This window comes from Syngnathus acus, chromosome 12 (assembly GCF_901709675.1).
Source record: "Syngnathus acus chromosome 12, fSynAcu1.2, whole genome shotgun sequence".
NCBI classification, from domain to species: domain Eukaryota; kingdom Metazoa; phylum Chordata; class Actinopteri; order Syngnathiformes; family Syngnathidae; genus Syngnathus; species Syngnathus acus.
The window spans coordinates 3,021,099-3,043,034 of NC_051097.1; the positions used below are offsets into that span (position 1 = coordinate 3,021,099).

At 40.2% G+C, this 21,936-nt stretch overlaps 2 protein-coding genes across 5 annotated transcripts in view; one reads left to right on the top strand and one right to left on the bottom strand.

Annotated features, from left to right (window-relative positions):
• The window catches only part of zmp:0000001301, a 64,381-nt gene that overhangs the window by 3,818 nt on the left and 38,627 nt on the right, over positions 1-21,936 (bottom strand). Inside the window, exons 1-4 of one of the 4 annotated variants that reach the window (XM_037266051.1) lie at positions 3,333-3,398; positions 633-718; positions 351-432; positions 187-272 (exon numbers count right to left, since the gene is read on the bottom strand). In XM_037266051.1, the coding sequence (XP_037121946.1) occupies positions 187-262 (76 nt within the window). In that variant the 5' untranslated portion in view covers positions 263-272; positions 351-432; positions 633-718; positions 3,333-3,398. Of the gene's footprint in view, positions 1-186; positions 273-350; positions 433-632; positions 719-2,636; positions 2,673-3,332; positions 3,399-21,936 lie in introns of those variants that run through there. The other 3 variants (XM_037266052.1, XM_037266050.1, XM_037266053.1) reach the window with 3 other exon arrangements.
• On the top strand, positions 7,789-21,607 carry mfsd14ba (major facilitator superfamily domain containing 14Ba). The gene is made up of 12 exons (XM_037266049.1): positions 7,789-8,112; positions 11,368-11,466; positions 12,805-12,867; positions 13,128-13,255; positions 14,059-14,173; positions 14,627-14,845; positions 15,999-16,112; positions 16,804-16,875; positions 17,751-17,863; positions 18,004-18,101; positions 18,283-18,440; positions 18,562-21,607. The coding sequence occupies exons 1-12, from the start codon at positions 8,038-8,040 to the stop codon at positions 18,832-18,834; spliced, it is 1,527 nt and encodes a 508-aa protein (XP_037121944.1). The 5' UTR covers positions 7,789-8,037; the 3' UTR covers positions 18,835-21,607.

A 21,936-nucleotide genomic window follows, 5' to 3' on the forward strand; every position in this document is an offset into this window, starting at 1 on the left:
AAGGTTATGAAAGTAAGCATACATTATTGAAGGCACGCTGAATTATAGTCGATTTTTCCATATTTTATCATGTTTGGCCTTCAATCGTTTTTCATTATAAATGAGAAATTTCGGTTTCACCACCCTGTAAGAATGCAACATTGTCATAAACCGAAGACCTTCTGTTTGAGTGTGCCGCATACTCACATGGCTGTGAACGATAAAGGCGGTGTGTCCGTTTCGTCGGGCAGGAGGAATGCCAACGTACAAAGGAACTTTCCATTTCATCTTAGCTGAGGACACAAACAGTACCAGGAAGAAGGAGAGATACTTCATCTCTTGGTTCACATGTACTCATAATCTGTACTCACCAATACTGAATTTGTGAATCTCATTGGATGATGTCACTGATTGGTCATCATTTGAGTTTTTGCCTCCGAACAGGTAAATATCCTAATCATGTGGACAGTTATGAATGTAGTGACATAAAAGCCATACATGTGACAAACCTATTGCACTAAAGCTTTATTGTTAAAAACAAACAATAATGCCTTTGCTTGCATTTTGACATTTTGTGTATGTGAAATAGTCAATAATAAATCATTAGTACTTTTTAAGAAAAACAGTGTATACATGTGTCTGTGCATGTTTACTTTGTCATGGTGCGCAGTCAAAGTATATCCACTGCAGGCAGCAGGCAACTCTCCCTTTGACTCCCATTTCTGCCAAACCAAGTTTTCTACTGATACAAAAAGAAGGCTCTCAATGATATGTTTTTAAATATAATTTAGTCGTCGCGATTTGTCGACTAATCAGATCATATGTAAAACACAGCATATAGATAGATAGATAGATAGATAGATAGATAGATAGATAGATAGATAGATAGATAGATAGATAGATAGATAGATAGATAGATAGATAGATAGATAGATAGATAGATAGATAGATAGATAGATATTACAATTACAAATGCTTCGATATTATAGTGTTAATTTCGTTTGTCTTTAATGTAAAACTACAAAAAGAAGTGTCAAAAAGCCAAATTGGATATAATTCCACACCAAACGTAAAAAAGGGACTAGACAAAAGTATTGGCACCCTTTGAAAAATCATGTGATGCTTCTCTAATTGTTACTTACCTGTAGCACATACAGGTGATAGGTGAAGTAACAGATGGTGGCAAATACTAATTCACACTTGCAGCCAGTTAAAATGGATTGAAGTTCAATTCGGCCTTCAAAGAAAAGAATACTGTCTCTCCAGTCAAACATGGCGGAGGTTCCCTGATATTTTGGGGTTGCTTTGCTACCTCTGGCACTGGACTGCTTGACTGTGTGCATGGCATTATGAAGTCTGAAGACTACCAACACATTTTGCAGCATAATTTAGTGCCCAGTGAGAGAAAGCTGGGTCTCCCTAAGAGGTCATCCTGTTTTCCAACAGGACAATGACGCAAAACAAAACACACTTCAAAAAGCACGAGAAAATGGTTTGAGAGAAATCACTGGAGACTTCTAAAGTGTCCAGCAACAAGTCCAGACCTGAATTCCATAGAACACCTGTGGAGAGATCTCAAAATGGCAGTTTGGAGAAGGCACCCTTCAAATCACAGGGACCTGGAGCAGTTTGCCAAAAGAGAATGGTCTAAAATTCCAGCAGAGCATTATAAGAAACTCATTGATGGTTACCAGAAGCGGTTGTTTGCAGTTATTATGTCTAAAGGTTGAGCTACCAAGTAGTAGGCTGAGGATGCCAATACCGTAATTTTTGGACTAAAAGTCGCTCCGGAATATACGTTGCATCAGACATAAAATGCACAATAAAGTGAAAAAAAAAACATATATAAGTCGCACCGGAGTATAAGTCGCATTTTGGGGGAAATGTATTCAACAAAATCCAACACCAAGAACAGACATGAACGAGCAACAACAGACTAAACGATACGGTATGCTAACGTGTAGTGTTGGCTCGTGAGTGAACGATTCGTTCAAAAGGAACGAATCTTTTCAGTGCACGAGAGTGAACGAATCACTTCCTAAAGTGATTCGTTCTTTTTTTCCTTTCCTTTCATATATAACTAACCAGTAGATGTCAGTAATGCCCATTGCAGCTGGTGCTACCTCGCCGTAAAACAAAACGAAGAAGAAAATCAGCCAATCAGCAGCGCCAGCGAGCGTTAGATGGAGAAGGGACTTTACGAGTCAGTGACGTAACTTCCCGTTCACGAACGAGTCGTGAATTGCATTTCCCGTTCACCAACGAACGAATCTGTGAGTGAACGAATCACTCAGTATCACAGTATGACAATCACTCACTGAGTGAATCACTCACTGAGTGAATCACTCACTGAGTGAATCACTCACTGAGTGAATCACTGAGTGAATCACTCACTGAGTGAATCACTCACTGAGTGAATCACTCACTGAGTGATTCACATTTCCAGTTCACCGCGAGTTAGGGGGGGGATTCATTGAACGATTCGTTTGAACGAATCTTTTGAGTGAACTGATTCTAAGGATTCAGTTCACCTAAAAGAACTGGAATGCACATCACTACTAACGTGACATAAACACAAACGAAGAGCTGAGAACGGGCCTGACGTAACATTAACAGTTATCCAAATAACTATAACATAAATAACACCTTTATCAAACCATCTGTGTCACTCCAAATCATTAAATCCATCGATCGTCCTTTATGTAAACAATGCCGCGTGTGCGCCGCGCTGCTGACGTTGGTTGCAGTTCAAATTATTCCACAGGCCCATATAACGATATATAAATTATATATCAAATAACTATTATATAAACAACAATATTATCAAACCATCTGTGTCACAAAAAATCAGTAAATCCATCGATCGTCCTTTATGTAAACAATGCCGTGTGTGCGCCGTGCCGCTGATGTCGGTTGCAGTTCAAATTACAGTAATCCCTTGCTACATCACGGTTCGTTTATCGCGGTTTCACTACATCGCGGATTTTTGAATTTTGAAAATTTGTGAATAATCTCACATATAAGTCACTCCTGAGGATAAATCGCCCCCCCCCCCCACCCTCACTATGAAAAAAAAATGCGATTTATAGTCAGAAAAATACGGTACTTTATGTCTGAACCATTTTTGGAGTTTTGTGTAAAACGACAATTGATTTGACTCTTTTTTTTCCCTTCTCTTTTGTGTTTTTACATTGCAAGCAAAATAAATCATTTGTGATTGCAATCATTTTCTGGAAAGAATTGAGCATTAGCTGACAGAATTGCAGGGGTGCCAATACCTTTGGCCAGCACTGTATACCTCATTATAATTAATTTACAGCCAAGACTCTCCCAGTCTGGTCAGGTCAACTTACCAATATTAAGGACATGAATGTCCTTACAGAATTCTCCACTGTCTCCATAACCCCCAAACATGAAAACCTGGTCACCAACCAGAGCACAACCCTGTCCAAACCTACACACACAAAAGTATATATGAATGTGCTCTAGGGTGTTTAATCCAGTTAACTCTTTAAGAGAAGAGCCTCTCACATGGGAGGAGGTGGTGAGCCACTTGTCTTAACTGGTGTCCAGGTGTAGGACACTGAAAACAGTGTGCATGAAATAAAAACAGAATAAAATACGACAGCAACATCTAAACTGTATAAATATAGAACTTCCACAATTTGTACCTGTGTTGAAGACCATGAGGTCATCAGTTGCTATCCCCCCGAGAGTTCCTCCATACACATAGATGTTATCTTTGACAGCAACTGAGCTATGTCCACAGGTTCTGAGTGTCACACCTCCGACCGTTAGGCAATCCCAGGTCAGAGACACTGATAAACAATGAAAGCTTTTGTTATAGTCTTCTGAGTGAAGACAACAAAACAGCAACATGCATTCAAGGATCATGTGATGGACTTCACACACCACACTGCACTCACCTATGTCAAAACTGAAGACCCCTGGGAGACATTCAGCAGCCTTGGGATTGGAAACACCGCCAAACACATACACCTTCCCTTTAACAACACTGACACAAAAAATAATCTTATACAGTCATTTTGATTGTTTTTTTATGTACAGCAAGGGTCATTTAAATTAATAATCACTTAAAAAAATGCAAATTTTAATTCAAAACCACAATATTTTTTTTTCTAAACTTTTTTAGCATTATAATTACCAGAGAGTGTGGCCTTGTCTGGCCGTGGGAACCTCTCCACTCTGTGGAATCTGCTCCCATATTACGTCATCTGGGGAAACTACACATATCACTTTTGATTAACATTGGTCACCTCTCGGACTGGGCTTAGTAATTATTATGTGAATTATTTTATTTTCAATGTGTGTAAGTATTTGTAGCTGTATTTACTAATTGTGTCGTCAAGTAATTATGGCGTATTTGAATTGCGCAAGATACCCTTCTTCAAGTCATCTGCAGGATCAAACAATATGGATTAAAATTTAAGATCCCAGAAAGTACAGTACTACACCTGTTAGCATGTAGAAGTCATCAAAGTAAACAGGGTTGTCCTCCTAAATTAATCAATTGAAGCAAATGAATGTAGGCTGTAGTATCAAAGTTTCCATTTAACAAATTCCACACCAAGTCACCTCTTGGTTGTAGTTGGAGGCTCCTCCAAAGAGAAAGACGATGTTCCCTGCCAAAGCTGAAGCGTGGCCATATCTGTCAGCACAGAAACGATGATTAAATAACAAGAAAACAGACTCAAATATTTACATACTAATTAGGGTTCACTCTTGAATATTTTTAAAATCGATTAGTCTATCAATTAATCAAATCATTAGAAACAATTTTATTTGCAGTAGAGTGGACTTTTTCCTGACTGATTATTATTTATTATCCAATTGTTGTTTATCTAATATTATTTAGTGATAAAAAACAACAGCTGAACAACAGTTAAGCAATATCACACATGACGGTGGTCATTGCTTCTCAAAGTTAAAGCAGATATTTTCAAAATTTTGCTGAGAAATGTTAAGGATTACTCGATTATTGAAATAGGAAGTGATTAATTTTATAACCGATTTGTTGTCGATTATTCAATTAGTTTTGACACCTCTAATACTAATTGGCATAAAACTTGCTTGCAATAGTGGAGAAACATCTGTCGTAATCGTGGCTGAAATGTGACCCACCTGGGACATGGAGCCTCTCCTTTTATCTCTTTGTCTAGCCAATGACCGCTAGCCAATGCCATCTTCATTGTTTGAGCAGACACAAAGTATACAATACTGTAAAATCATAACTGTAAAAGATGCGAGTGAGAGCTGCTTGATAACTATAATAATGATGCAAATGAATCTAGACAAAATTACTCAGTGAAGCTGCAAACATTATTACAATGTGACGTACGACATGAAATATTCTTTAGCAATTGCAAATGATTGTTTGTCCTCAAAACCTACCTGCTTCAGAGCTAAATGTCACAAAATTAACTATTCTTGTTTTTCTGATGGTATTGTTGCGAAGCTTGAAGCTGTGCTGAGCCAAAGATGACTTTGCCCTCAGTCCTCAGGTGCTCAGGTAACAGTTGGTTTACACTTTCCTCTGCTTGAACACTGTTGCCTAGCAATACCTACAATTGGATCCAATCAGGTCTGCAAGATAATAGGTACACTAACCAATGAGTTACCTCCCAAATTCCCAAATCATTCATATGTTAATTGTAACAGATGGATTGATTAACTCTAAAAAAAAAAAACTTACAGTAGATGACTGCCTGGTCTTTACTGTTCATTGACATGAACCAATCGAGCCCCGACTTGCCACCAGACAATAACAGCTGGCGAATTAAGGATCTCCAAAGGCTCAATAATATGACCCAGAAGATAATGAATTATCGTCTGCATTCCCTTAAAAAACTGTACAGATCTTGCCTCAGTGAGCCGCAAAAAAAAAAAAGACTCCCAAATCACCTGTTTGAACTTCTACTATCAGGCAGACAACACTGAAAAGTGAAATAAAAAACAAACAGATTTAGACTCTTTTTTTTTCACAAGTGCCATCTCTTTATTAATCTCTGGCCACATAAGGTAATATTAGGTTTATTGATGAAATAGAGATGGTCTGCTGTGTTTTACTTATTCATTATTTATCATGCACTGTGAGAAGCACTTCAATTTCGTTTTTTTATTAGAATGAAAATAAAGAAGTAGATTCATTGCTAGTAATGAGCTGTATGTGAGGGATTCTTGATTCTTTAAAACCAAAGGAAATAGAAACAAGAAAGCTGACGATTATATAAGCTCAAATGTCAGAGTATGAATGCAAAGGCAGGTGTTTGAGGGTTACTGCAGCAACAAAAAGTCACCCCCTGTGATTCAGTCTAGATTTGGGTTAAATAGTAAATGAGGGTTCCTGTGAATCCTTAACCCCGATGATCGTATCATATTGTCCTTGAGCAAGACATTAAACTTTATTTTGTTCCCAGTAGGGCCTGGCAGCGCCGTTCACGGCAGCATCACTTTAATGTGTTTCTTGGGGGTATTTTCACCAAGCGTAACAAATTAAAAAGGTCCCCCCCCAAGCAAAGTTACAGTGGTTACTCATTCTAATAGCAGCCCTATTAGAATAAGTCAACCTGTGAAATTAGGTGCCCCCTCCCATTTTCAAATTCATCAACTGTTTGTAGCTATCAGTGATTCCTAATCGTGAACTAAATTGGCTTTTTCACAGCATGGCTCAGTCGTAGAATGACACTCTCCAAAATTCAAGGTGGTGGGTTCAATCCGAAACTCCAATGATCAGTGTCCTTGAGCAAGACACAAGAGCTGGTTCATAAAATGTTCTAAAAGCCATAGAATTCACACATAATGCAGCAAATTTAATTTACCTTAAGGTGTATTGTAGGAACCTTGCAATTACTGCACAGTGAAAAGTGGTTGACCAAATATTTATATTCATAACAACTTGGACTGTATGTTATAACATATTTATACATTCTGCTATAGGCGGAACGTCACGTGATTAAACCTGGAAAACGAGTGAGCTTCTTGTGTATGTAATTCTGACGAGCACAGCATCTGCTTGTCATGGTGGTTTGAGATTGCTCATTATTTTTTATGGCTGTGTTTTTTGTAAAACGTTAATAGAGGATATTTGAATGCAAACAAAGGACAATTTAGAATCTTCAATAATCCCAACATGAAAATTGTTGGAATGTGGCCGTATACTTCGGTGAACGTCATGGAGTGGAATTATTTATAGTATTCGACCATCAGGAGTAAAAAATGTGTAATGAGTTTGAGCATTTTTTGAAAAATCTCTCTGATTGATAAGAGGCGGTCACGTTTTCCTCCATCATTTGTTGTTATTTTATCAGACACACGAACGCACGCACGCACGCACCCACACGCACGAGCAGCCAGCCAAGACCACTGCCATTTACACGTGATAAGATTACACACTGCTAGTCCGTCTCCGTCTGTTACTGCCACAACAACCGGAATGTTTCAAAGTAAAATAAATATTTTGCCAAATGCACAGACGCAAATCGGTGGTTCACGATCGACATCTTTCCTTCATTTGAAGAAAACATCATAAATTAAATTTGATCAATTTACTGTATTTATTGGTTGAACGAATTACCGTGCGAGAAAGTGAGAGAGCCAATTCAAAATGGAACCACATGATTAGTTAATTGCTCAGTGCTTTATGGAGCCATCATAGCTGTGTCTTAAGCAATGAGTAACGCAGACATGAGAACAACTGCAATCAATCAATAAAGTCCGCAAAATTTTGCGCCTTTTGCGCCATAGGAAAACTTAAGACGAACCGGAAGTCATGTGCTCCTCATGTCTAACTTGACAGTATGCGTGAATGCACCATCCCAACGGAGTGAACCGCTGAGTGCTGACTAAACCGATGGAGTAACCAACGAATCTATCCGCCCTGAGACGATCATCTCATTATTGCTTGCATTCTGTTCGTAATCCCTTCGCTCGGTCTAGCCTCTTCGGGGCTCTCTTTAAGGTGACATCCTGGAACCACCCGGAGAACCGCGGATATCAACGCGGCAAGGATGCTTCGTCACCGGCGGCAGGTGTGAAGAGATGGCGGGGGAACCGCCGGCAGGCACCGGCCGAGTGGTTCTTGTCAAGAAGATCGTCATGAAGGACGGGGCCGCGGTGGGTAGATGACACGCCATTTTAACATCATTCTGCCTCAGCAATCCGTTCAGCATTGTCCTTATTTCACCCTGCACGTGTTATTGTAATTATCACCATTTGGATTGGAAAGCGATCACGTGAATTAATTCATTTGTCATATGATGTTATGATATCATTTGACATTTATTTTTCATTGTATGCAAAACACACCTTCAGACCAATATTTCATTTGAAAAGAACGTGGTTTTGAATAAGTGTTTGAACGCAATATAGTCAAACAGTATAATAGGGCGCGTTATAAGACGAAGAGGCCCATTTGTGTTATAATCAATCAGTCGGCTGTGATCAGAGCAATGGTGATGTGCTCAGGATGCAGCCATTATCTGTTACATAACAACTCTGCCTCGAACACACAGCGTTCAGTGGCAGTCTGCACCCTCTACAATAGATGCTCAAGCGTCCATTTTAACATCTCTGCTGAACTCAGCTCACCGCATTGCAATCACTCTGACACATACATTGTCATTCATATGAGCAAATATTTTGTTGTTGATTAGTTAAGAAAACACATCGATTTGGACTTTGCTCCTGTGTATTGGATTGAATTTTGTGTACAGCTGGTTGGATACGAAAATTATGTAATGCCTGTCAATTACTAAGACTGCACGCTGCATGAGTGGGTAGCACAGACGCCTCACAGATTTGTAGTTGTGTTCGAATCCCAGCTCGAGCCTTTTTATGTGGAGTTTATTTTATCCGGATTCTCTGATTTGCAAATTCAATTGAAGACATCATTTTACTTACAGTGCGAATGGTTGTCTTTACCTGTATAGAAAATGAATGGATGGCTATCAATTACAAATTAATTACATCGGTTTACATTGTAGAGCAGTGTTTGCCAACCTCTATTGAGCCAAGGCATACGATTTAGATGGACGAGATGGTCCCCAAAACAGGACTGATTTTGCAGGTGGAGGCCATTTCAAGTTCCTCCCTCTTGATATTTTTTAACTGTTTTTCCACAAGTGTTGGCTTTAGCTATAGAGTCATTATCACGACTGGCACCATGAGGCGATTTCTTAACCCTTCTGAAGTTGCGCAGATTGTACAACTCCTCCAGGATGGCACATCCATGCGTGCTGTTGCAAGAAGATTTGATGTGTCTCCCAGTACAATCTCCAGAGCATGGAGGAGATTCCAGGAGACAGGCAGTTACTCTAGGAGAGCTGGACAGGGCCGTAGACGGTCCTCATTCCATCAGCAGGACCGATATCTGCATCTTTGTGCAAGGAGGAACAGGTTGAGCATTGCCCGAGCCCTACAGAATGACCTCCAGCAGGCTACTGGTGTGAATGTCTCTGCCCAAACAGTCAGAAACAGACTTCACGAGGGTGGCCTCAGGGCACGACGTCCTGTAGTGTTTCCTGTGCTCATTGCTCAGCACCGTGGAGCTCGATTGGCATTTGCCATAGAACACCAGAATTGGCAAGTCCGCCACTGGCGCCCTGTGCTTTTCACAGATGAGAGCAGGTTTACCCTGAGCACCTGTGATAGACGTGAAAGGGTCTGGAGGAGCCAAGGAGAGCGCTATGCTGCCTGCAACATTCAGCATGACCGATTTGGTGGTGGGTCAGTGATGGTCTGGGGAGGCATTTTCATGGAGGGACGAACAGACCTCTACAGGCTAGAGAACGGCAGTCTGACCAGCTCAGTGGCCTAGTGGTAGAGTGTCCGCCCTGAGACTGGAAGGTTGTGGGTTCAAACCCCGGCCGGGTCATACCAAAGACTATAAAAATGGGACCCATTGCCTCCCTGCTTGGCACTCAGCATTAAGGGTTGGAATTGGGGGGCTAGATCACCAACTGATTCCCGAGCGCGGCACCGCTGCTGCTCACTGCTCCCCTCTCCCCCAGGGGATGGATTAAAATCACATGGGGATGGGTTAAATGCAGAGGACAAATTTCACCACACCCAGGTGTGTGTGTGACGATCATTGGGACTTTAACTTTAACTTTTAAATTAGGTATCGGGATGAAATCCTTGCACCCATGGTCAGACCCTACGCTGGTGCAGTAGGTCCTGGGTTCCTCCTGATCCACAACAATGCCCGACCTGTTGTGGCAAGTGTATGCAGACAGTATCTGGAGGATGAAGGAATTGACACAACTGAATGGCCCTCACGATCACCTGATCTAAACCTGATAGAATACCTCTGGGACATAATGTTTCAGTCCATCATACGCCGCCAGGTTGCTCCTCAGATTTTACAGGAGCTCAGTGATGCCCTTAGACAGATCTGGGAGGACATCTCACAAGACATCCGTCGTCTCATTAGGAGCATGCCGCGACGTTGTCAAGCATGCATACAAGCTCGTGGGGGCCACACAAGATATTGAAAAGAATTTTGAGTTGCAGAAATCGAATATAGGCAAAAAGGACAAGCCTGCCATATCATTTTTTCACTTTGATTTTTGGGGTGTCTGTATACTGAGCCCTCTGTAGGCTGAAAACGTTTATTTCCATCAAAAGATGTGGCATCCTTTTCTTCCTGAGACATTAAACTGTCCATATCGGTATAGATATCCATCCATCCATCCATCCATTTTCTGAACCGCTTAGTCCCCACGGGGGTCGCGGGAGTGCTGGATCCTATCCCAGCCGTCATCGGGCAGTAGGCGGGGGACACCCTGAACCGGTTGCCAGCCAATCGCAGGGCACACAGAGACAAACAACCATTTGCACTCGCACTCAATCCTAGGGACAATTTGGAGTCTTCAATCGGCCTACCAAGCATGTTTTTGGGATGTGGGAGGAAACCGGAGTGCCCGGAGAAAACCCACGCGGGCCCGGGGAGAACATGCAAACTCCACACAGGGAGGGCCGGAGGTGGAATCGAACCCGCACCCTCCTAACTGTGAGGCGGACGTGCTACCCAGTGCGCCACCGAGCCGCCGGTATAGATATCCCCCTAAAAAAATCTGATGTGTTTTCAAAGTGTTCCTTTAATTTTTTTGAGCAGTGTATATGCATACTGACATGACAATGACGTGGTGGTATCACAAGAGCATTTCATTGTGTGTGTATGTGTATGTACTAAATGCGTGATATGTATATATATATATACTATTATCGTTTTATGTCCGTGATAGAGTTTTACTGAGTTAACAGAGATATGACACTCCCCAACTGTGACATTAAACTCTGGTGACAGAATTAGATTGTATGCCTCTCTGCCTCACTAAACTATAGTAGTGATTTGAATGTGTGTATTAGCTTCAACAGGGTATCGGCCGACCAAGTGTGTACCATGCAGTTGTGGTCATCTTCCTTGAGTTCTTTGCCTGGGGTTTGCTGACCACACCCATGCTCACGGTGAGTAAGTTTGTGTCACACACATAAAACAAATTCGCATCTTGGCAAGTGTATAGACTCGTCAACAGTTCACAGCAAAAACATCTGTGGTCTGCTGTCCAGAATAGCACTTCACTCTAGAGTAGTCCTCAAGGCCATTTGAACCTTGTCTAAAATCCCACTGCGACTTACAAAAAGCTTCCAATTTCTTCATTCAAAGTGATGACCATCCATCCATCTTCTATATCACTTGTCCCCACGGGGGTCGCGGGCGTGCTGGAGCCTATCCCAGCAGTCATCGGGCAGTAGGCGGCGGACACCCTGAACTCGCAATCACACCTAGGGACAATTTGAAGTGCTCAATCAGCCTACCATCCCTCTCATGACAACGGTGTAATCTTTTCAATAACAATATAATTTATGAACTCATGACCACGGTGTAATCTTTTCAATAACAATTAACTTACCACGTTCCTTTCACAGTTTTCATTACATTGCACGGAATCATTTGTTTCGCTGTATAGACGTTTCTACCAAGCATGTTTTGGGGATGTGGGAGGAAACCAGAGTGGCCAGAGAAAACCCACTCGGGCTTGGGGAGAACATGCAAACTTAACATAGGGAGGGCCGGAGGTGGAATCGAACCCACACCGGCGGATGTGCTAACCAGTGCCCCACCGAGCCGCCTTGGGATTTTAGTGCTTTTGCTAATCTTAGTAATTATCTTCATCAATGTCATTGCACAGGAGATAAACACTTTAGGACTATCACTATCAAATATTTTTAGAACCCATTAGTCTATCAAATATTCCATCAATTAATCAGAAACAATTTTATTTCCTTAAAAGTGTATTTAGAAAAAATCCCCAACTGTTTATTAACCAATTATTTTTGTTTATTTTATGTATTATTTAGTATTTAAAAAGTAACAAAACAACCCAGGTAAAGTGGTGTGATCCGTGAAGATAGCTTTCATTTTCTGCTTGGAAATGTATCGACGATTTTTTTACTCAAAACCAGAACTCGTGGAAATCACATTTTTATTTAATAAATATGATGAGGACTCAAATAAAGGAAGAGTATTACTTTTTAGAAATTCTACATCATATAATTTCTTTTTACACCTGAGTTATATATATTTTTTTGAATGCAGAAATACTAACAATATTAATAATGATACCATTCAGTAAAAGAAAAAATATCTTTGTAACTTGATTTGGTGGTTAAAATATATTTTGAGAATTACCAATGTAGTTCATGTAGTGTAGCTGCCTTATTTTTAGATACAGTGGCAGTGATTGTACAAAGTTTATTAAACAATATGAAAATATGATCTATCTTTATTGTCTTTCTGTGTAGGTGTTACATGAAACATTTCCACAGCACACGTTCCTGATGAATGGACTCATTCAAGGCGTGAAGGTAAAAATGTTTTTCAAAAATCTTATTTGCAAATCATTGGTATTGCTTTTGCATTTTTTTGGGGGGAAAATTGAAATCAGACTACTCGGGTTACTGCAAATTACATCGTCAAGAGTTGAATTGATATACAGAAACATAATGGCATAAAAATTTCACATTTTGGAATCATTTTTAAACAAGACATTGGCCTTATTAACTACTGTTCAGCATTTTTTACAAGTGTTTTTTGCTGTCACTGACTTTTTTTTCCTCCTGTCAAGGGTCTTCTATCGTTCATGTCTGCCCCTCTGATTGGTGCTTTGTCTGATGTGTGGGGGAGGCGTTCGTTCCTGTTGGTCACTGTCTTCTTCACCTGTGCCCCAATCCCTCTCATGAGACTCAGCCCTTGGTAGGTCACGGTGTAATCTTTTTCCACAATAAAAATTAACTTACCACGTTTCTTTCACAGTTTTCATTACATTGCACGGAATCATTTGTTCCGCTGTATCCAATAGACCAGGAGTGTCAAACTCATATTTATCACGGGCCGCATTGTTGTCATGGCTGGAGTGCCATTATGACTGTCAGCCCAAATAAATGTATGAGCACCGCATATTATATACAGTAAAAGCTACAAAACAAACTGACAAATAACTCGTTTTCAAATCAGACGAGTAAAAACTGGTCAAATATTTAAAAAAAAAAAGATATTAAAAGTGAAGACAATTTGCAATTCTAGTAATGACACACGAATTTGATGCACAATTTGTCTTCGCAGGCCACATAAAATGATGTGGCGGGCCGTATCTGGCCCCCCGGGCCTGTTCAATAGCCATTTCTCAAATGCTGAGTCTATAAATCAAAATTATGATGGTTTTTTTTTTTTAGAGACTTTTGTGTTAGTGTTAAGCAATTAACAAGTAACATTGATCATCCCATTACTACGAACGCGGGACCAATTTATCACTGCTTCTATTTACAATATACTTGTCTATATATATACTATATATATAATTGTCAGTCTCAAACTGTGGCAAGCATCAACTCTTCTTTATTCAACCACTAAAGCCAAAAACACTTTCCTTAAATAGTATTTAGTGATTTATACCTTTGCTAATATTGCTAAAAAATTAGCAATGGCCGAGAAGTAAAATTGAAATTCTTTTTCAGAAATATATCTATGATGTGACTTCTCTCTTCCTTCTTTAACAGGTGGTACTTTGCCATGATCTCCATGTCAGGAGCGTTCTCTGTCACCTTCTCTGTCATTTTTGCGTATGTTGCTGATGTGACAGATGAAAGAGAGCGGAGTACAGCTTATGGTCTGGTAAGTACTGGATTATCTTGTCCTTTCTTTTTAGGTTTGTTAATTTTATTAACAAATGCTTGCTAACCATAGTTGAAAAAGGACTTACAGTCTGCTTCTCAGCTGTAGCGGATAGTTGAACCCGTGGCATTCACAAACGGACATAAAAGAAAACAATGAGGCACATCAAATTTAAATATGTTGTTCATGATTAATCTTTAAGGCTTCGAGTGAACACAAGATACACATTAAAAGTCAACAGTCCCTTGACATTTGTTGAAATATGGAGTGTGAATGATTCATTGCTGCAATTTGTCATCCATTTAAATGGCAGCCAGTGACTCACTTCAAAATTATTATTTTATAGTTACATATTTGGCTGCTTGTGAAGCCGGCATGTGCAGTTAAAGGAAATGTTCATTTCAAGTCAACGCAATGCTGCATTCCATTCCTCCTATTGTCCATTTGTTCCAGGTGTCTGCTACGTTTGCAGCTAGCCTGGTGACAAGTCCAGCAATTGGGGCATATTTGTCAGCATGGTATGGGGACAACCTGGTGGTTCTGGTGGCTACACTGATCGCCCTCGTCGACATCTGCTTCATCCTGCTTGCTGTGCCTGAGTCTCTGCCGGACAAAATGAGGCTAAATACCTGGGGTGCACCAATATCCTGGGAACAAGCGGACCCCTTCGCTGTAAGTACTGTATCTAAAAATGACAATTTGGATTACTAGGAAAAATCTACACCTGCACAGGTACTTACCTTTTGCTTCTACCTTACTTAAGCCACTTTAGAAGAACATTAATGCAAAGTTAGCCCAATAATAATCACATTCATACCATGGATGCATGGACCACTTAACTCAACTTTATTCAGATAAAAGCAGCAGAAACAAAATATACGTGGTGTAAATAACATTTGAAAATAAAATATAATGATGGAAAAATAGCAATAATAATAATAATAATAAATATGTATTTTTACTAAAATGATGAAAATGCAATCTTTGAAAACATAAAACCAGTTAGTGGTGGTTCCCACAGAACCACCACAGGGGGCCCACTACATCATTTCACGTTTGCTAGTCAATCAAAATTTACTTTGCTCTGACATTTGCTATTTATCAATGATGATGGAATCTCCCGTCGACCCGACGGATGAGTAGGCTAGCAGTTATTTCTGCAAGTCTTACCAGCACAAATATTGTTTTAGGTGTCAAGCGGCCGTGCCGTCGCCTTGCCAACCTCTCGCCTGCAGAGGGTTGTTTGCCCAGCAGGTGTAGGTACTGCCACATGCAGGGCGGCCCAAGAAGGTGCAGCTTTACAGCATCCCCAATCCAACCCTTAAATGCTGAGTGTAAAGCAGGGAGGTATCGGGTTCCATTTTCTTATAGTCTTTGGTATGACTCAGCCAGGGATCGAACCCACGACCTCCCAGTCTCAGGGCGGACACTCATACCACAAGGCCACTGAGCTTATCAATTAGACAGTAAATATAATACACCTAAAGGAAATTGTAACTCATGATGATGACCTCTGATGCGAATATTGTGACCTTTATGCACACTAATGCTTTGCTAATAGGGTTATCAATCAATCATAAAATATTTAATCCTCCAACCTGTCCCATTTTTAAAATAAATGAAATAATATTTGAACAAACCATCTTTACTGGCTGTTTTTTTATGTAATAAGAGGTGATCATATCATCCGGCATCATATTATTTGGGTTCATAGTCATAACCGCCTTCCGAAGTAAACCATAACTACGATGTGGCGGTGCTTTTTTACCTACTTCTGTCTTGTTTTTCCTGACTTTCTATTGTTGTTTTGCTCTCTTTCTTTCAGTCTCTGAGGAAGGTGGGTCAGGACCCCACAGTCCTACTCATATGTATCACAGTGTTCCTGTCATACTTACCAGAGGCTGGACAGTACTCCAGCTTCTTCCTCTACCTGCGACAGGTAAGATACACACACTACTTCTCTTTAATAGGTCCACCGATGTTAGAAGCTACACTCCCTTATAGCACTTCCTTATAGCGGTTTGTGATATGAACAAAGAATTATATCTCGAAACAGGTCATTTTACATCACAAAATCGTACTTTCCTTAAAATTACATTAAATCCAATTTTCTTTAACTTATATTGAGATGCACTCAACAGCCTGGAAATTACAGCGTTTGTAGTACCTGTGTAGTGGGAGGGATCTCGCCTCCATATACAAATTCATCTCATGGTGGAAATATGAGTTCAAATACATAATGTTAAACAAAACAACTTACATTTAGTGAAAATCGTTCAAGATGAATGTATTTTCTCATTTTCTCATCGTATTGGGAACAAAGGGCGGGAGAATTTTGGAACAGCAGATTTCAATTCGTCAATCAGATCAATCAAAATAAAATACAATTCAACCAAATTAGACAGCGTTAAACAGAATCAAGATGTTTAAGTCGAGTACATGCATGTGGGCGAAAAATACAATCTGTCGTGCAGTGGATGTGTATTTTCTCTCTTAGATGTTTTAGGTAACACTTAATCTAATTATTAACTTAAAGAGGAAAGAAAAGGAAAACAAATACATTTTTGTTGTAAATCTGCAATATTTCATCAGCATGTTTAATCATATTCACTTTTGTAAAATCCCTGCAGGTCGTCAATTTCTCCTCTACAACAATTGCTGTTTTTATTGGAGTTGTAGGAATTCTCTCCATTGTTGCACAGGTAACACACTCAAGAAGATATTTGCACTACAGCTATCCATCCATCCATCCATCCATCCATCCATCCATCCATCCATCCATCCATCCTTCCATCCATCCATACCGCTTGTCCCCACGGGGGTCGCGGGCATGCTGGAGCCTATCCCAGCCATCATCGGACAGTCGGCGGGGGGACATCCTGAACTGGTTGCCAGCCAATTGCAGGGCACACATAGACTAACAACCATCCACACTCACACCTCGCAATTTAGAGTGCTCAATCGGAATTTGGAGTGCTCAATCGGCCTACCAAGCATGTTGTTGGGATGTGGGAGGAAGCCGGAGTGCCCAGAGAAAACCCACGCTGGCACGGGGAGAACATGCAAACTCCACACAGGGAGGGCTGGAGGTGGAATCGAACCTCCACCCTCCTCACTGTGAGGCGGACGTGCTAACCAGTATGCCACCGTGCCGCCGAGCACTACAGCTAATGAAGTGGAATAAGGAAACCAGATTATGAGAACAATCGTGTCGTGACATTAATATGCTATTTTGTAGTAGTTGTTGCTGTCGCTGCTGCTGTTGTTGTTGGTGTTAGTAATTATCATACGTAGTCTAAGCAAATATTCAAAACTAACAGCGTTTTGTTTTTAGCCTCTCAACTGTCCATTTTTCAAAAAACAACCACTCGCAAAACACACAACACAAGCGGAATGCGGAAAATGTTTTTAATACCATTTAATTCAAACAAAACTGTCCAACTATTCGACTATTCGATAAATCAGTCTAAAAATATTTGATAGTGACCCTATCATAATTTCAGCTAACCAGAATTTTTTTATGCATGAAGTATACAAAAAAACCCAAAAAATAATTTGCCTGTTTTTTTGTCTTCAGACTCTTGTGCTCACACTGCTTATGAGGACTCTTGGTAATAAGAACACAGTTCTGTTGGGTCTGGGCTTCCAGATTCTTCAACTGGCCTGGTATGGCTTTGGATCAGAGCCTTGGTGAGATCCATTTGTGTTTTTATTTTTTTTGCATGAACATCACCACTGTTCAGACTCTGCAAAGGATACCTTAACCCAAACTCCCACCTTATTCCCCCAGATAATCATGTTGTCATGTGTTTGGGCGTTTATGTTAACAGGATGATGTGGGCAGCTGGTGCTGTTGCAGCCATGTCCTCTATAACCTTCCCTGCAGTCTCAGCTTTGGTGTCACAGTCTGCTGATCCAGATAAGCAAGGTGACAAAGAGAATTTCTACCCTATTCTGCTAAGATCCCATCTCTCTCACAATGAAAGGTCACTGCACCAGTATTAAGATTGGTGACTGGACTCATATGAAGAGGTCATGTATTATGAGCACTTAGCAGTCTGTAGCTAAGTCACTTCTTATGTTGACCTGAGTTCAATATGTCCCCATAGGTGTGGCGCAGGGAATGATCACGGGTATCCGAGGTCTGTGTAACGGTTTAGGTCCAGCTCTGTATGGATTTATCTTTTTTCTCTTCAATGTGGAGCTCAACACTATGGACCCCATCGAGGGAGACTTTGACCCCCTGCCTCTTCACAGTCCCACTGAGGTACATACATAAAGAAATTAAAGATACTCTTGATTGTTTTTAATAAAACACAGGAGGAACAAGATATCAAACCAGCACTTTATTAAATTATTAACTTTCTTTTTTTTCTTGTTTGTTCTAGCAAACGCTCATCCCTGGCCCACCTTTCCTTTTGGGGTCATGTACAGTGATTGTCGCCTTCCTCGTTGCTCTCTTCATCCCAGAAAAAGCATCTTCCGCCTCTTCGTCATCCCAGCTGCCTCTCAGTGACAAGCCTCGGCCAACAAGCAAAGAGTCGCTGTCGTCGCTGGCAGGCATCCATATTAACACACCTCTACCAGGCAGCGACGAAGAAACTCCTCCCACCACCAGTGATGAGGATTTTGAACCTCTGCTGCAGGACAGTATTGTTTGAAGGACCACTGATAGGACCACAGCTTGTGGGACTCACATTGTAATTTGATTGTTTGGCATTTTGTTTGAAGCAAGAGCACATGTCCATTGCTGCTGTGAGGGTAAAAGTACAGTATCTTGATAGTCTGAAGTTTGTGACTGGCAGTAAGATCCTCCAATTGCATTGATGCTCTGCCAGTGGGCGGGACAAGCAATTCACTGGACTGACCAGCAGAGCCAGCAGTTGGTTTAACAGAGCGGCACGCGCAAAGTGCTCCAAATGTGAGCCTAATGTGAAAGCATGTGATTGATAAAATTAAGTTGTGACCAACACGGATCACACTGATAATGACACCAGCTTTTGATTTGATTGAAAGGAGAATCATATATATTTTGGTTTTCCTAAGAGTTTTCTTGAAAGTAAATAGTGTCTCACGCTTGGTGAGTACCCAGCTGAACTGAAAGTCTTTAGGGTGGAACTGTTGTATATCTTTATGCCTAAAATAGAAGATTTTTTCAATTCAAGGAAGTTATCATATTCAGCTTCATCTTAAAGCTGAATTGTACTGATGTTCATTTTTTAATGGGTATTGTTGTTATAGAAACATGTCTGCAACATATTTACAGCTGATAATGTATCAGTGGTGATTTGTAAATTTCTACTTGGTAAGAAAGAACAAAATATGAGAACCTACTATAATATCCTGGAAGATAATTGAGCCACATCAAATCTTGAATTTCAAGATGTATTTTTAAATACCTAATTCCATCAATCTGTCCATTCATCTTCTCCCACTGCTCTGTGGTTTGATCATTTGGACAACTGCCTAAGCAGTGAACCTCAGACTTGTTTTGCCACTTTGTCCATCTCTTCCATGAGATCCTGAGACATCTCCAGGGCAGCTGAGAGACATTGTGAACTTTACTCTGAGCACCTCCAGGGTTGCTTAACTTCTCCTAGAGTATTATTTAGGGATAGTTAAACCCTATGGAGCAATCTCATTCTAGCAGCTGTTTGTGATTTTGTTTTTTCTACTATCTACATCTTGTGCCCGAAGGTGAGGATAGAAACATAGATGGACTGGTAAATTGAGAATCACCTTGCCACAGCTCGCCCTTCATTTCGACAGACCGATGCAAAGTATCGCTGTCAATCTCTCGCTAAAAAAAATCCTCATGCGAGCAAGACCCCAAGATACTCGGACTCTTACACCTGGGCAGGTACTCATCCCCATCCCGGGGAGGGACTGAAGCCTTTTGTAACTGAGGCTCATAGTTTCAGATTTTGAGGTGCTGATTCTAATACCAACCGCTTCCTACTCTGATGTAAACTACTTCACCAAGAGTGGAAGATAGCTGCTTGAACAAAACGAAATCATCTGCAGAGGACCCCAATCCGGAAGACCTCAAAGACTCAGCAGCGTCTGACCCTAAAGATAATAAGTGACAAAGGACAACCTTGTCATAGTCCAATCCTCAACGGAAACAAATCCGGTTTACTGCCAACAATGTGATCCAAACTGTGGCAGTGCTCGTGTACAGACTGAAAGGTCCATATCACGAAGCACCCTTCACAGGACAGGCTAGTTGATAATCTGGGGATTATAGCCATGACAGGCACAGACCACTTAATATTTATCTTTAGAAAATATTGAAAAGCTAGTTAAACTCAAAATTGGGCAATAGCATAGCATCTTCCTATAATTTAAATCATCATACTACCTCAGATCACACTCAACCTCTTATCATCTCTTAGATTTGTTTTATAATATCTAAACTTGTAGTCTTAAAGTACTTTTGAGTACTTGTATTAGACATTATCGTTGCAAACATTCTGGTGCTAATTCAGCAGTAGATGACATTCTTAATCATACAATATATTACCATGTTACAAATGTATTCTCAAAATAACACAAGTTGTGGTATCATTAGTGCATGTGCTCCCACTTTTTCTTTTTCCTCACCAGTGTTCTCCTCCCTACCTACGTATGTGTGTTATGCTTCACACAAAAGCAATCTTTGTCACTTTAAGATGAAACTTAGTGCATCTTCACAATGCAATGCAGGTATAATGCTTGCGCTTCATGAAAGCTTTCAAGAAGAAAAAATGAGGAAGGAATGTCCAAGAATTTGTCTGTAGAAAAGTGGCACAGTGTAAAAGTGTTTGCTTTATGACCTAAAAATGTAACTGAACATGACAATGATTCATATGGCTAATTTAAGATTTTGTGTTAATTAACTCACTGGAACTGCGATTAACCTTTGCTTTTGACACTGAGAGTTAATAATACAGGAAATCTGTAACCTGAAGATAGAATTTTTGATTAAATTAAACCGATATTTTCTTTTTTCCTGCGGTCATCGAATCAATACTCAACTGGCTCATACAAGACTAGCTTGTTTTCACCATCAATATTCTCGTGGAATCATCACTTTGAAAAACCATTAATTGTAACAAACTGCCACAAAACCATTGCCCTCACCATTGATATTTTGTCATATCATACAGTGTGTGGCATTTAAAAAATAAGACAACTGTCGATAATGTTTTTCCCCCCCAAGCTCTTATCACAAGATGCAAATGTGCACAACATTAACTGATTGTTAACCATTTTAATGCGAGCTCTACATCAGTCATAGTGTCTCTGCACTGTAAATACTGTACATGAATTCAAATGTTTGCGATTAAACTAACTGTACATGCCATTTACTGTAAAATGTCGGCTCTAAATGTTTTCAGGCATATTGTTGATCAGTACAAATTAAAACAGGAACATTTTTTGACACCATCATAACCGAGTCTCTCTCAGCGTGTTGTTTATGCTCTTGTGTTACTTCAGTTGTAAAAAAGAGCATTAAATCTTTAGTTTGCTCTTCAAAAGATTTTTCTTCACCAGTTTACATGTCCATGGGCACTCCCAGAGAATTTGACCCCTGTGAGGAGATACCATCACATGAGTGACAAAAAAAAAAAAATATATATATATATATAATAATAATAATTATTATTAATTATTATAATAATTAGTATTATAATAATTATATATATATACGGAGACCTCTACTGGGCAACGTGCACACTGTTAACCTCGTGTCACTGGCGTCCAATCAGAGCTTGCGTTGG

What these genes read in the sequence shown, in the direction of transcription:
- mfsd14ba (XM_037266049.1), top strand. Translation starts at nt 8,038, where the DNA reads ATGGCGGGGGAACCGCCGGCAGGCACCGGCCGAGTGGTTCTTGTCAAG. An exon ending in CTCATGAGACTCAGCCCTTG is followed by an intron (nt 13,256 to 14,058) that starts GTAGGTCACGGT and finishes CTTCTTTAACAG; the next exon opens with GTGGTACTTTGCCATGATCT. An exon ending in TTCTCTCCATTGTTGCACAG is followed by an intron (nt 16,876 to 17,750) that starts GTAACACACTCA and finishes TTTTGTCTTCAG; the next exon opens with ACTCTTGTGCTCACACTGCT.